The sequence below is a fragment of the Schistocerca piceifrons genome, chromosome 8 (genome assembly GCF_021461385.2).
Source record: "Schistocerca piceifrons isolate TAMUIC-IGC-003096 chromosome 8, iqSchPice1.1, whole genome shotgun sequence".
Taxonomy (NCBI): Eukaryota; Metazoa; Arthropoda; class Insecta; order Orthoptera; family Acrididae; genus Schistocerca; species Schistocerca piceifrons.
Window position 1 is genome coordinate 424,998,557 of NC_060145.1, and position 15,971 is coordinate 425,014,527.

The window sequence follows — 15,971 nt, forward strand, 5'->3', positions numbered from 1 at the left end:
ATCATCATGGGTTATGTCATGGAAGGTGGAAAGGGAAGAAGGGAAGAAGGCAAAAGGAAGGAGCAAAGTAATAGGCATAGTGGAGGAAGAAACTGATAAAACATTGCAAGTGTAGTCAAAGATTAAATGTTGGGGAGATAGGATGGCCTGGGGGTGATACTGTGTACTGAAACTGGTAGTCAGTAGGCAAAATAAATAAATTGTGATTATAGACTAAAACTTTTTTTTCTGATTATATCGGACGTTACTCCAACTGATAGTGTGTTGGGAATATGTAGTATGTAACTGGTCATTTTTGCGTCATGATTCCTTCTGGACCAGCCTATTCCAAGTGAAGTGATTAAGGGATCGGGAAGAATGGTGGCAGAAATCCCTGTCTAGCCTTCCAGATTTAGATTGTCTTGTTATCCACCAGAACTTCAGCTCAAGGACTTGGTGTCTGGTCATCATATCCTAACCTTACATTAATTCTAACCAGTAATTGAATTTGCACAACTACCTTATCTTTCACAAGCAGTGTTCTTCTAATTGAGCCATCTGGTCAAACTTTATGTATGTCTCATCTTTTAAATCAAGTGCCACTCACCTTAGGCCATGTCCTACATAAGCTACAGAAGTGATAGCGTGTGACAGCCCTGGGTGTCAAAACAATATGACTGATACAGTTATGGAGGTGAAATAGGTTGACAACAACCATGCCTGTTCTGGTCTTCTGCCACAGCTGGCTACATTTGAGTTCAAAAGCGTTGTAATCTTGTCACTGCAGCATGTGTGACAGGGACAGTGACAGCTGTGAGTCTCTATCAGTCAGCACTGGAGCAGATATACTAGCTGATGTGAAATACTTACCATCCGATTTTAAGGACACTATGTGATGAAAATATTTGGTTCTTTCATATCTTACAGCTTCATATCTTTACTAGAAAAAGGACTGAATTTCTTTTTGTTATTCATCATAGTTACTGTGCTGCACATAACTAAGTAAATGACATTTTTAGTAGTTTGCAGAGGTAAATCACATTGCATAGATGTTGAGAATAGTTTTATTTAGGAAATACGTTATTGTGTATGAAAGATATCCAACATATCAAAATTGTATATAAAGTTGAGGGCAGAATATCTCCCTTCTTCCTCGAGATACTTGTTTTTATGTCCGGCGGGCAGGATGCACACAGTGTACCCAATTCCATTACCTGCGTGTAGGGAATTGTGTGAGTGTAAAAATTGTCATATTTTATAAACTGTTCAAAATACTGAAATGAGGTTTCTTACAAATGACAGCACACACAGAGAACTTATTTTGTTGTATGATTAATGCTCAAAATGTTTTGGTCAGTGTTTGAGTGCAGTGAAAACAAGACTCACTCCAAATGCCACTGTGGGTTTATATCCAAATTTTCATAGCAAAATGAAGTGTGGAAATTGGGCAAGTGGGGTATCATATTCACCAGTGTGAGGTCTAGTTTTGCAAATAAACATCGAATTATTGGAAAGTTATCGAGGTAATTAAGGAATACTTAGAGAGTTGAGGGGAAATTGAAGTATTTCAAGAACAGCTGCAGCTAGCTATATAAATGAAGTGTCAAAAAGTTCATGTCTTCTTCTATTTTGTGCATGAAAAGACATTGGTGAGATATATAACTGTAAAAAAGAATTTCTTCGAATAAAGTACTAAAATTATATCATTTTCGGAACTTAAGCCACTAGGAAGGCAAATAGGATTAGTAAGATCATGCTTTCTGAATAAAATAATTTTAAAAAAGAGAAAATGAAATCAGTCAAATATTTTGTGAAAAGGATAGTTGCTACTCACCATATAGCGGAGAAGCTGAGTTGCAGGCAGGCTCAACAAAAAGACAGTCAGAAAATGAGCCTTTTATGGAAGTAGGCAACACACATACACGTGTGTGTGTGTGTGTGTGTGTGTGTGTGTGTGTGTGTGTGTGTGTGTGTGTGTGTGTGTGTGTGTGTGTGTGTGGTGTTCCATAGTTCAAAATTTTTGTGAAATGGTTTGTCTAAAAGAATTAAAATACATTAGAGAAACATTTGACATGCCTTTGAATGATGTTCGAAATCTTGTACAGCTAATGAGATGCTTCAAATGTCTCTCTAATCTACTTTATTTCTTACTTTTAGACAAAGCATTTTGAAAAACATTTAACTTTTTTTCTTTTTCTTTTTTCTATCAAAAATTGTGTGTGTTTGTTTATGCAGACTATTTGCATTAATTGAAAGACTTGGCTTAGCATTGATTACTGATGAATTACATTCCCAACAATCAAATATCAGTCAAATTTCATGATTGTTCAGTGAGTTTTATTATGAATTTAATGTGTGTGATACCCTGGGATAGGTGCGTATTCACTTAAAAATCAAGTACTTGATAAAACCTTAAAAATATACTTTGAGATGCAGTGCAAAGAGTTTGGTTAAAACGTAGTATGTAGAACAGGTGATAGGATTGTAGATGAGTCACTTAAAATGTAAATAGTAGTCGGGTGTAAATGCGGCACCCACAACAGTTCAGGTTACTAACCAAAGACACTACCACTAAACCTCTGAACCTTCATGGGGGAGTCACTCATTTTTTTTGAGCTGACGTTAGGCAGTCATTTTTCGTTCTTATTGGCTGATGAATCTGCTTATCTGCATATATTCAAAGAATGTGTATTATGATGAATATAGTTGATATAATTTATAAAATTCTTCATGAAGATTCCTCTTTGTAAATTTATTACACAGCTTTCCTTTATCGCCCTATTTTCCTGAATAAAGCTAAATTTGTTGCCTTACTATCAAGTCACAATATTCTATGGTTTATGAGAAATGTTGTTTGGAAATGGCTGATCTACTCTAGTCGCCATCTCGTAGCAGGAGATAGTCACTCGAAGGCAGCTCGCATGAACATATCACTCAATATTGCCATTTTTAGTTGGAGTGTCATGTATCCAGGTGTTACACGCTGTCTGTCACTTCTGTTGTTTACTTAGGATGCAGCCCTATGTTCCATCATGGCAATGGACTGCCATTATAAAGTAGGTATTCCACCTCTTAGTTTAAGCTTGTGTTTTGCTTGTTGTGTTTTGTTTGTTATGCTGAACATTTACCATGTTAAAGTAATCGTTTGTCCTTTTGCAGATGATACTCAGAGACGAATTACGTTGCTGCCAGAAAGAATATCAGAAGAGAGCAAAGTGGCCCTTAAAAACATTTTTGAAGGTATTCTTAGTGAGCTCGATAACAAGGAAGCGAATGAACTTCTAGTTCGTGCTTCTCCGAGAGAGGTTTGTGTTGACAGTAGAAGTGTGTTGGCTATGTAGTGAGTAATTCTAATAGTATTTACAAATAAACCTTCTTTCTTTTTTGCTTATGTATGAAGCAGCAGTATTGCAGATTTTTGTGATCTTACCTTTCATTTACAGAACGGACATAAATTTATTAAACCATCTTACAGTGTACATGTTTTCAAATGAAACACAAACAATATGATGATTTCTATTTTGCTTCCAGATTCAAAGTCTGATAAAGAAAACAAGCGGTGGATCATCAAATTCCGTAAGAATAAAGAATGAAATACAAACGTAAGTGCTTTCTCCTGTTGTGACGAGTTAAAATATTTACATTAGTTCTAAAGATTTGTATATTTTAATCTCTCTTGAAGGTCTTCATGTACTAACAGTTTCATTTTTTCTTACTGTAGAATCATAATTTATCCACCTCCACCTGCGAAAGGAGGAATACCAATAAATACAGAAGATTATGCTTGTTTGGGTGAAGACCAGTTTCTGAATGATGTAATAATAGACTTCTACTTAAAGTAAGTAGCATATTGTTGCATACAGTTTGAAATGTATTACTTATCAAAGAAGTAATCTGGAGTTGAATTAACTTTCTTGTGGATTTCTCCCACAATTTACCACTAAGTGTCTCTTATTTGCCTATCTCATTTTAATGAACACAGTTTTGAGATGCAGTACTTCATGAACACTTGCTTACTTGATGAAACCCTCTCATAAACAGCAGTAGAGTTTCGGGTGGAATATATTTAGCATATCACCCGCTTGTGATGGAAATTTTTGACCAATTAAATCAGTGTGTAAAGTAGTGACTTGAATGTGACGAGAGAAACAAGTGACAGGCTGAAACCTTGGCAGTCTGTGCAACATTCATAGACTGCACAGTGTTGCAGAAGGTAAGTGACCAGTCTCAAGTCTCAGTCTGGCATACAACTCAGATTCACTTGGTTGTCAAATATTTCTCTGCCTGTCATATGAAGTATACTAGGTATTCAGTAGTGGAACTAATATTGGAATCTTCCCTTTATTAGCTGAGGTACTTCCGCAGGTATCCTGTTGATTTTGCATTTCTTACAGCTGCTTTCTGTAATGACACCTTTGTAGGATCTAAAAAAATCCCATTTCGAAAATATGTACCTGTGTTATAACTTATGTGCAAAATATACCTGAGACTGTATTTAGGACCATTGTCTTCGAACAAATCCTTCACCACAGCTAATGGAATACACATTACAAACTTGCGCAGCTACATTGTGCCAGCACTACTGCTAAACAGTGGCAAGGAGTTGTGTGCTGAAGTGGGCTAGCGAGGAAGAGGAGGTGAGAGGTTTTAGGGGGGAGAGAGTTGGGGAAGGTGGATAATGGTTCGGAGGAAGACACAACAGGTGCGCATGATTTGAATATGACAGCAGAGAGGTCATTCTGACCACAGGCAGGGGGAGTTGGGTGCTGTGCAAAGTGATGTAAAGGAGAGGATCAGGAGGGGGGGGGGGCAGGTGGAGAAAACGTAGGAGGAGGAGGAGGAGGGGGGTGTGAATACAGGGGGAGTGAAGTTAGGGTACTGGGGAAGAGAGCGGAGATGGATGTGGGGCAGAGGCTAGTGGAGCTTGAGATCAGTCATCAACGGACTTGGTTCATACACTAAACAGCAAACAAATTTTCTTTGTACTACAGGTGTCAAAGCAGAGGGGACATAAACTTCCTTGAATGGTTTACTGAAAGACTGACAACCAGCGGAACATGAATGAGCACCAGCGAATGCAAATTGAACATGACTGACTGCTGTTCGCTCTTGCTTGTCTACTGTTTACACGAAGTTCTCAGTGTGCTGTTTGCTCCAGTGTAAACCAGACTCGACAGTCTCCATGATGCCATACAGCTATCTGTATAGTAAAAGTTGAAGCTAGACTTGCATTAAAACAATATCATTAGTTGGTCAGTACTTGAGTCAGAGTTCACATACCCATTTCATTGTGGGCTGTATGTGATTTCTGGACAGTGGAAGCTGATGCAGTGATGTGTGTGCCACTCGTGGAACCCAGAGCAGATGGTGATGGTTTATTGACACAGGCACATGTACAGTCATTGATGTACTCTGTTAAGTCAACGCTGTGAACAAAGGTGAGTGGTCAGATACAGCCATGTGAACCAGATAGCTATCATCTCTTACCGTGATCACATTGGATAGTTTTGCAACATAGTATTCACAGGTTCTGTACATGCATGCCGTGCACAAGGTGAAATGCTAAGGCATAACAAACCCATTTCCCAGAGGCACATAAATAATACTGGGAACTATGTGGGCTGTAGGACGATTCATTCTTCAGAGCTCTAGAGTATGCATGCACACACGTAATTGTACTGTTGTTTTGAATACAGTATCTCTCTATTTACTACGTTGTTGTATTACCCGAGTGTGATCGTTCCATATTCATTACAATTGACAAGCTGTGTAAAAAAATTTATTTATTTATTTATTTATTTATTTATTTATTTTTTTTTTTTTTTTGCAGGTTCCTAACTCTCTCTTCATTGACTCCAGAAGATCAGGCTCGCACACATGTATTTAGCTCTTTTTTCTACAAACGCTTAACAACGCGGCCTGCTAAAGTTTCAAAGCGCCCACATCCAATTGAAGACGATCCAAAGTTGTCTGCTGCAGAGAAGAGGCACAGTCGTGTGAAAGGCTGGACAAAACACGTTAACATTTTCGAAAAAGATTTCATCATAATACCAATAAATGAACAGTAAGTATTCTGACATCGTGGTTTGGCGGTAGAGTTCCGTGAGTGACAATCTGTGTTGTGTACTTGTTGCCACTATATTCTCCGGTTGTGTCAGAATAGTTATCAGTAAAATTGGTTACTACCCCAATAAATGTAAAATAGTTTCACTGTAGAAAATGTATCACTCTTATACGTTAATGACAGGTTATACTGCTTCTGCCGACAAATATGCAAATAATGTTAATCGTGCCCAGTTAAGTTTTTGCAGTATCTCACACTCCAAATGGTGCACATTGTGCTTTAAGTGAAGTAGTATGTTTCAGATGACCATGAATTTCTTAGCTGCAGTGGAGACACATTTCGCATTTTATAACAACATTTTCAGATTTAGCATGAAACAGATTTTATTATAATTCTGTATTCTTCTGGCTGCTGGACATTTAAATTGCTGCCACTAGTATAAAATGAATTAATGGCTTAAACGTTAAAGACAAAGGAGCCATAACGTTTTAATTTTCAGAAATTAATATAGGTACTCAGCATCGATATTTTAATAATACAATATTTTATTTATTTATTTAAAGGTATGCGCTCATCACACACACTGACTTGTTCTGGTTTCTCTGACACTAGGAGTATCAAAAAGTTGTTATGAAGTTATTTCTATTATGATTCTTGAGCTGGAGGGAGAGTGTAGTTATGATAGAGCAATCTAGGGGATGAAATTGGTCATTCATTACCTTTCCCACATCTAGAAGTGATCAGAATCGAAATTTCAAATGGCATTTATTAAGATTTGGTTTTAAAAATTCTAAATTTACTGATGCACATTTCTGAGGTAGATTGAAAGAGACCTTATTAGTCACCTCGCACGACCTGGAGTTCTAAATGATAACTTTTGTCACTTTTGGTGTGGCTGTTTTCCTGTGTGCTTCCATTGGAAGGACTACTCATTTAGAATTTTAAATTCCACAAAAATTATTAATAAAGTAGCAAGACTAACAACAAATAGTATTCCTGCTAAATTGTAGTAGGGCTTTGTTGATAACAACAGATAAAGGGATCGTGGAAGAACAAAGATTACATTTAAATTACTGGCAGTAGTGTTTCGTTTACAGGTATATCTAATTTCAACCTGCAAAATATTAATTGACAACGTCCACTGAAGCAGAAATCATTGTTGTTAATTTTCAAAAGCAATAAAACACTGTTCTAGAGTGATAAGGTGTGCTGCATTAGATGCTGAATGTTGATGATTTGTGCTGTGCAGTTGTAAGTCTATCGGGATACTTCAATTAAATGACATTTAGTGTACAGGAGTAATTTTCCTTCCCTGAACTGCTGAAAATCATTTTGTTACTTTTCTCTTCCCTTCTTCTTAAATGCCATTCTCTCCTCTCCAAGAGATCAATCAATTAATTCTGAAATAGAGATTTAGTTAATAGCCAGCAGTTATTACTGTTTTGGTGTTTAAATGGCCAGTTTCTTCTCCAAAGCACTGTGGAAATATATATCCTTAAGTGCTCAGCTTAATCGGTGCATAATGAGTGAATCCATAGATGTGCACGATGAGTAAAGAGGTGTAAGTCTAATATCTGCAGTTTTGACTTTAACCCATATTTTTAACGTCCACAAACTTTTACTGGCAAACACACTTTCATCCGGGAAAGAAAGTTGGTTCTGTTCCAGTCCATTGCCAATACAGGTACTCTGAATAGTTGAAAGAAGGTGTTCTTAAATAGATACGCACTCAGGACAGAACGTCAAGAATGAGATGAATCTTCTAGGCATTCAGTAACACTATTTTCCACCTTATTGATTTTAGTGATACTTACCGTGTAGGGAAGTAATGGAACATACAAAAGAAATATTGTACCAGAAATTATCAACATTCTCAATTCTTTTTCAATGTCCTCTCTGTTTTCAAGCAACATTTTAGATTATAAATCTCATCTATAGTTACGAAGGTTGTTCCACTTCTCATGACACTTGTGCACATTGTGTGACTGTGACTATTTTACTTAAATTATACCTAGAAATTTTGCTTTTACTCTTTCTGTCATCCATATTTTGACATAATTATCACTTTCTTTTCATCCTGATGAGAATATTTGGAGTAAAAAAATTTCAAATAGGTAAACACCTGCTGAGACATACAGGGTTGTGATTATGACAGTGTGCTTCATTCTGCACTAGTGAAATTAAGAAACTGGTTCAGTAATGCTAATATTGCCAGCTGGATTGTCCTTTGTTCATCTCATAACTTATTTTCTTAATTATGATATTGTCGATTAAATTATGCAGAGTATTGTAAATGGTTGCTAAGTTTTGTGCCATGTTCTACATGTGAAAATTGTGTGATAGCCTAAACGAAATCCTATACTTGGTGGAGGCAGATCACAGTTCACACAATTCATGTCATACATCCTACGCACAGACCAAATAACTGGTGACTCTATATGTATATGTGTAAACTGAGGCTCTAGATGATACCAGTTACTCACATGTTATGTGGAATGGTGAAATACTGTCATTGCTGTTGTGCTGTTTGGTAGATTGTTCGATACAGTTGATTTCAGAGAAGAAATATTGTAGGACTCTGACAGTGGAGAACATAAGTTTAGTCCGTCTGGACTGATGAGAAATACAGTGAAGCAGTTTTATAAGGAATGGAAGAGAAAAAAAGCCTTGCAGTTACTTTCAAGAAGTGGAAAACAAAATTCATTTACATAAACATAGCAGCTGGTTAACATGTACCTTTGATGGAAAATTCTGTATCAAAAAAGCATGAGCAGTGCACAATAAAAGGTAGTAGAAGCTCTTCTCCTGGTAACAAAAATCAGAAGTCAGTTTCTAACATGTTGCTGAAAGGCAAAGATATTGGTGGGTAGCATTGTTAAGAAATATTTAGAAACTTTGTTATATACCTGGTATGTCAGTGTCATGATTTTTAATATGTGCATCATGAGCTTTGATCTCATGCAAACGTAGATTCCATATTGGATGCAGCTCGTGTCTGTTAGATTGCTGTAAGAAATTAGTGGCACTTACTGAAAATTTACACAGTAATTTTCTTAAAAATAAAATTGATTTATACTTACATTTCATTAAGCACATTTGTTGTGTGTGGTTGTTGCGAGTTAAAACCTTTTTGTTGCAGCTGTCATTGGTTCCTAGCAATTATTTGTTTTCCTGGTTTAAATGGCTGTGTGCGAATGTGTGACAACACTCCAGTAAAAGAGCTCCCAAAAACACGTCGAAAGGCAGTCACTCAGAAAAGTATTGGTGAGTTAGCTGTTGCATACACTAAGGCATGTGTGTACAAGCATGAGAGAGAGAAAATGGAAAATATTACTACTAAGAAATAGCCTCCCTGATCTTATATGTAACACAGAAACACATTCACTATTTAAATACAAAATTAGTATCTACAAGGTTTTTTTTCCCCCCCTTTTCCCTTCCATTATTATTCATTGGTGAAATTCAGTTACGAATTTCTTTCTTAATTTATATATTACCGAATAGTACTATTAGGAGTTTTACTATACTCTAAAGGATGCAAGTTGATGTTTTAAAAAATCATTTTATGGTGCACTATGTTTATGTGACGCGTATCACTTGCCACTTACCTCTACTACTTACTCTCATACACTACACTGAAGGAAATCTTGAAAGTTTTATTCTGCAAACCATCAGCAAGTTTGAGACACATGAAGCAACAGATGTGCACCAGCTGTAGGGCTGAATAAAATTTGAGTTTATTGAAACTGTGTTTCTTGAAGTAGAAATTACTCTCTGCGATCTGTAGTAGTCGTATAAAGTATGACATTACCTTAACTTCTAATGGTCAAACACAGCTTGATAAAATGTTAATTCTGCTGACAGAAGTAAATTATTTCATGTAAAGTTAATGTGAATCAAACAGTTTTCAGTGTCACATATTAATGTTCTAAACATATAATGACGAAAATAGCAAATACATTTGATGAATGAAAATAATGTTTTCCTTTTATTACATACCTACAAATACGCATACTGGTAAAGTATTGTGATGAGAAAATTGGATCAGTTAGTGCCAGGAATATTCCACTACAAATGAAAGAAGCATGGAAATCAGTTTTGTGGTAAAGTTATGTTTGAGATCTAGTAGTGACTCAGTGCTTTCGGAAATTGTCTCCAGCCAGCACTTGTAGTCCATATCGATGTATTGTACTCACGTGGTTTGGTCAGTAACTTCAGCATTGAGAATGCTTTTTGATTAAAGCAACCTTCGTAACTACACATTTCTTCAAGAGACCGCCACTGTACTGCAGAAACTAATGAAAGAACACTAGTGCGTGTTCTAACACCAATTAGAAGTAACTTTGGGAATCCTGAATGAAATTCTCACTCAACAGCGGAATGTGTGCTGATATGAAACTTCCTGTTAGATTACTATGTGCTAGACCGAGACTTGAAAACTTGAACTTGGGATCTTTGCCTTTCGGAAGCAAGTACTCTACCAACTGAGCTACCCAAGCATGACCCATAACTTGTCCTCACAGCTTTACTGCCCCCAGTACGTAATCTCCTACCTTCCAAACTTCATAGAAGCTCTCCTGCAAAACTTGTGGGACTAGTAATCCTGGAAGAAAGGATATTGAGACACGGCTTAGCCACAGCCTGAGAATTTTTCCAGAAAAAAATTTTCATTCTGCAACAGTGTGTGTGTGTGTGTGTGTGTGTGTGTGTGTGTGTGTGTGTGTGTGTGTGTGGGCACGCGCACGCGCTAATACGGAACTTCCTGGCAGATTAAAACTATGTGTCAGACTGGAACTCGAACCTGGGACCTTTACTTTTTGAAGAACAGAACTTGACCATGAAAGGCAAATGTTCCAAGGTTGAGTCTTGATCTGGCACTTAGTTTTAATCTGCCAGGAAGTTTCATCTTTGCCTTGGCTACCTCTGCAGTTCACACCTTTCCGCAAAACTGATGATGCAAAACTACATGGAAATGAGAAAATTGTTCCCTATTTTGCTAATGTCCTAAATAAAATTTGTAATGGATATTCCTTACAATGGTTGTATTCTTAGTTTTCCACAGTACTGAGAAATGAGAGAATAGGTAAAGTGTAAAGTGTTTTTCCCAGCATTTCGAAACATCAGGATTTGCCCAACAAAATACATACTTAAAGACAAATCAAACAGCTTTTGTTTTCATATTACATACCAAATGGCATAAAAACTCTATTTTCCTTTAAAGAAGCTCACATTTTTACTGTGAAATACTATTTTTTAATGAAAATTGTTTTATCTGTTTAAACCCTTACTAGCTTAGCACCTGCTGCTTTGCTTACTTAGACTGTACGTTCTACACAGTGGCATTTTTTTGTAATCAAATTTTTATGTTCACAAATTGTAACAGCTCCAAACTTTTAATGCTAAATAAGGTCATAGAAGCATGGTCTTTGTCGAATGTACTTCTGACCAAAAAGCATATCTGATAGCTGGAGTCCTAGGCTTTTGTTGATCATGCTTTTTGCATTCTTGTGGTGATATTTCCATAGAAGTGAAATACTAATTTTTGTAGATTTACTTTCAAAAATTTTTAAATAATAGCTTCAAAATTGCCTTAATAGTGACGTTTTCAGAAAGCCATAGATCTCTTATGTCACACACTTAGGAGTGTAATTTTGCACAGTCCCTTCTTAAATGATGCCAATGGTGTAACATCCGCACGCTCTCCAGATTTAAATATTATATCATTTGCCATATGGCCAGATGATAATGAATCAGTGAATTATTCAGGCCCTATTTTGCCCCCTTAGGAGTTGAATTTCCAGAAATGGCGAAACATTTTTTATTTCTAACTGAGAAGCCAAATAAATACCAATTATAATAGATATAACTTTAAAAATGCTTTTGCAATTAAATATTTTCATAAAACATTTCATCCCTCCCCTCGTTTCTTCCCCTTACAGATTGAGTATCCAGATATAGTGTAACGTGTATTTTTTTATTTCTAATGGAGAAGCCAAATACAAATTTTCATAGATTTAGTTTTAAAAGTCAAACAATGGAAAATCCAGGATGGAATGTAACAATATCATGAGAAGGAAAGTTGCTACTCACCATACAGTGGAGATGCTGAGTCTCGGATTGCCACAACAAAAAAGACTATCACAATCAAAGCTTTTGGCCATTAAGTACTTCGTCAACAGTAGACATACATACGCACTCACGTATCTAATTGCAGTCTCAGACCTGAGACTGCAGTCGTTTGTGTGAGTTTCATTTGCATGAGTGTGTGTGAGTACGTATGTGTGTGTATTGTTTACGAAGGCCTTAATGGCTGAAAGCTTTAATTGTGAGAGTCTTTTTATAGTGCCTATCTGCGACTCAGCATCTCCACTATATGGTGAGTAGCAACTTTCCTTCCCATAATATTGTATAGCTTTAAAAGTGCTTTCATAATGAAATATTTTATAAAACAACCTCTTAGGGATTAAATTTCCAAAAATACTGAAACATGTATTTTTTTATTTCTAACTGAGAAGTCAAATACCAATTTTCATAGCTCAAACTTTAAAAATAGTTTAGTAGATCTTTAACAATTTATTAATAAAAAGCTTTCGCTCACTGTTTTACTTCTTTAGGGTTAAATTTCAAGAAATGCTGAAACATGTATTTCTTTATTTCTAACTGAGTCAATCTGGGGAGATGGAAATTAATTAATAACTGCTTGAATATTAAATGAAACAACAAGTTTACTGTTACCAGTCACCGTTTTATTTATTTCCACAACACGTTTCGAAGGTTTAAACCTCCATCATCGGGTGGATTTACATTAGTTAGTATTACATTTGTGTGTGTGTTGTGTTACGATTTTTGGAGGAACTTGTGGCACTGCCTAGTGGAGAAACAAGACACTATTTCAGAATATGGTTCGCATTTAAAATTTAAACTGCTTGAATAATTGGAAAAATCGATGGGAAAGAATAGTTGAAAGAAATATGAAGGTAATTTATGAATCTGTACACAATCCTGGGTGAACTTTACCTGATAGCAATATCAACAGACCTTGAGTATCAATATATTCGAGGTCAGTATTCATAATATGCGTTACATACTGCTTCACATTAATTCCATTGTGCTAAGTCTTGATTGTGATGACGTCAATGCAGGATCGCTCCTCCGAATATCGCATAAGTTCTGTCACGGTGCCAAGTGAAATGATGAACAGCTAGGAGTGGTCATCTTAAATGTGCAAATAAATTTTGCTTTTCTAATAATTTTATAAACACTTTTAATGTACGGTTGAAATACACATTTTTAACAATGCTGGTACGATGGATCCAAGCACACAACTGTACAGTACCACTTATTGAAACAAAAGGGTGAGAATACAGAAATTAATAAATTAAACAGCGTATTTCTTATTTTGTTTCGTACAAATATGTATCAAAAACTTATCCTTACCACAAAACAACTCGTTAATTTACGTTTGACGAGGTCTGTAACCCATTCAGTTTCCATATAGCTTATATATAAGAAAAGAAAATAATTATATGATTCACTACGCGAGAAACCAAATACTGATTTTCATAGGCATAGCTTCAAAATTGTGTGAATAGCGACGTATTAAAATAAAAATCTTCTATTTCATGCCCTAAGGGTGGAATTTTGAAAAATCCTTTCTTGGTGACACTTACAGTATAAGACCAACCCCCTCTGCAAAGTTAAAGTGTGTATCGTTAGTGATTTGTACTGGGTAATAAGTGAGATTGGGTGTATGGGTGGGTGCGTGGGTGCGTGAGTGAGTGAGTGAGTGAGTGAGTGAGTGAGTCAGTCAGTCAGTCAGTCAGTCAGTCAGTCGACCAGGATGTTGACTTTTTTGTATAGCATGTGAGACCCAGTGCAGTGTTTTTCTTTCTCCAGATACAGTGGGACCTTGCTTAACGGGCATCAACCATAATGCACAATTCACATAACGAGCAAAACAGATTGCAAAAAGGACCTGCTTATTGAGTGATGTTTAGCATAATGAGTGACAACAGTTTAGTGTGACATCATTCATCAGCCGTTCGCACTTCAGGGGAAACATTCAACAATATGAACAACTTTTTATTTTTTGTAAACAGATTTTAATAACCTTCATAGAAATCTTCTGACCATAAGAGAAAGAAAATGACTTTATAAATGAAACATAATCACTGAGAAATGCGAACATGGTGTGAGCGTTGCTGATTTAGCATGCACACTATCTGTATACATCAACTATTTGAATTATCGTCAAGAAAAAGGACAAGATTTAGGACATAGAGGCTTCAAAGGTAGTGTGTAGAGTATCTAAACAAGTTATGTGTTTTGGATGATGTCAAAAGGTTGCTCCTTACCATGCCAGGATTATCAGCAGTGGAAAAAGTTTTTAAAGGAAGCCACGGGTGGTTCGAGAAGTTTAAGAGAAGAACCAACATCCACAGCATTGTGAGGCATGGCAAAGCAGCCAGCTCCGACACAAAGGCAGCAGAGAACGTCATCAGCAACATAAAGATGCTCATAGAGTCTGAGGGTTATCTGCCGCAACAGGTTTTTGACTGTGATGAGATGGGTCTATTTTGGAAAAAGATGCTGAAGTGTACCTGTATAACAGGAGAGCAGAATGCATTGCCTGGTCACAAGCCAACGAAAGACCTTCTCACACTGTTACTCTGTGCCAATGCAAGTGGCGATGTGAAAATTAAACTGCTGCTTGTTTATCATTTCAGAAACTCCACGAGTCTTCAAGAAGTGTTAAGTCCAGAACAACAGGTTAAATGTGATGTGAAAGTCCAGTAACAACACTTGAGTGATGTGTGATCTTTTTTGTGATTGTATCAGTGAAGTGTTTGGCCCTTCAGTGAAAAAACATTTGCTCGAGATATGTCTGCCATTCCATGCCTTGCTTGTTATGGACAGCACTTACAAGACCACCTCCTTGAAGAATTTCAATTCATCAGGATCCAATTTCTGCCTTCCAACGCCACTCCATTACTCCAGCCCGTGGACGAGCAGATTATTTCTGACTTTAAGAAGCTCTACACTAAAGCACTCTTTCAAGTATTGCTTTCAGTTGACTGAATCTACCAGTCTCGCGCTCAGAGTGTTTTGGAAATATCACTTCAACATTATTGCCTGCATCAAGATGATCGAAAAGGCATGAGATGGGGTTACCAAGACAATTCTCATTTCTGCTTGGAAGAAGCTTTGATCAGAGTGCATTGTTGAATGTGACTCGGGTGAGGCGTTTGAGTTGATACCTTTGGAGCCTGTAGTCAACGAGATTGTTCTTTTGGTCAAGAGCATGGGACTATAAGTAGATAACAATGGTGTCAATGAGCTTGTGTTAGAACACAGCCAAGAAATGACCAACAGAGAGCTTATGGAGTTGCAGTGTTTTTCACAGCTGAAAGTTGTGAAGAAGAGTTCAGAGGAGGAGGGGGAGGGGGAGGAAACAGCAAAGCAGCCATCTTCTGGTGTAATAAGGGAAAGGCTGAAAGCATGGGAATCAGTTGCAACATACATTGAAAATCATCACCGCAATAAAGCAATGGCTACGCACGCTACACCGAGCAAGGTGGCACAGTGGTTAGCAGACAGGACTCGCATTTCGTAGGACTATTGTTCAATCCTGCATCCAGCCAGCCTGATTTAGATTTTCCGTGATTTCCCTAAATCACTTCAGGCAAATGTCGGGATGGTTCTTCAAAAGGGCATGGCCGACTTTCTTCCCCATCCTTCCCTAATCCGATGAGACCGATTACCTCCCCCAAATCAATCCAACCCCCTACGTACACTACAAATTTATTTGATGATAATGATGTGTCACATTTTTGCCATGTGTTGAAGCATTGGCAGAAACAAATGACTGTAGATAGCTTCGTAGTAAAAAAGAATTAGTTATGCATCATGATAATAAAATACATAATAC

General features: G+C 36.9%; 1 protein-coding gene across 5 annotated transcripts in view; it reads left to right on the forward strand.

Annotated features, from left to right (window-relative positions):
• LOC124711167 (protein piccolo-like) overlaps nucleotides 1–15,971 on the forward strand; it is a 305,632-nt gene that overhangs the window by 228,515 nt on the left and 61,146 nt on the right. For all 5 annotated transcript variants that reach the window (XM_047241089.1, XM_047241087.1, XM_047241088.1 and 2 more), the window contains 5 exons: nucleotides 3,139–3,284; nucleotides 3,511–3,581; nucleotides 3,701–3,817; nucleotides 5,810–6,043; nucleotides 9,183–9,307. In XM_047241089.1, the coding sequence (XP_047097045.1) occupies nucleotides 3,139–3,284; nucleotides 3,511–3,581; nucleotides 3,701–3,817; nucleotides 5,810–6,043; nucleotides 9,183–9,307 (693 nt within the window). The remainder of the gene's footprint in view (nucleotides 1–3,138; nucleotides 3,285–3,510; nucleotides 3,582–3,700; nucleotides 3,818–5,809; nucleotides 6,044–9,182; nucleotides 9,308–15,971) is intronic.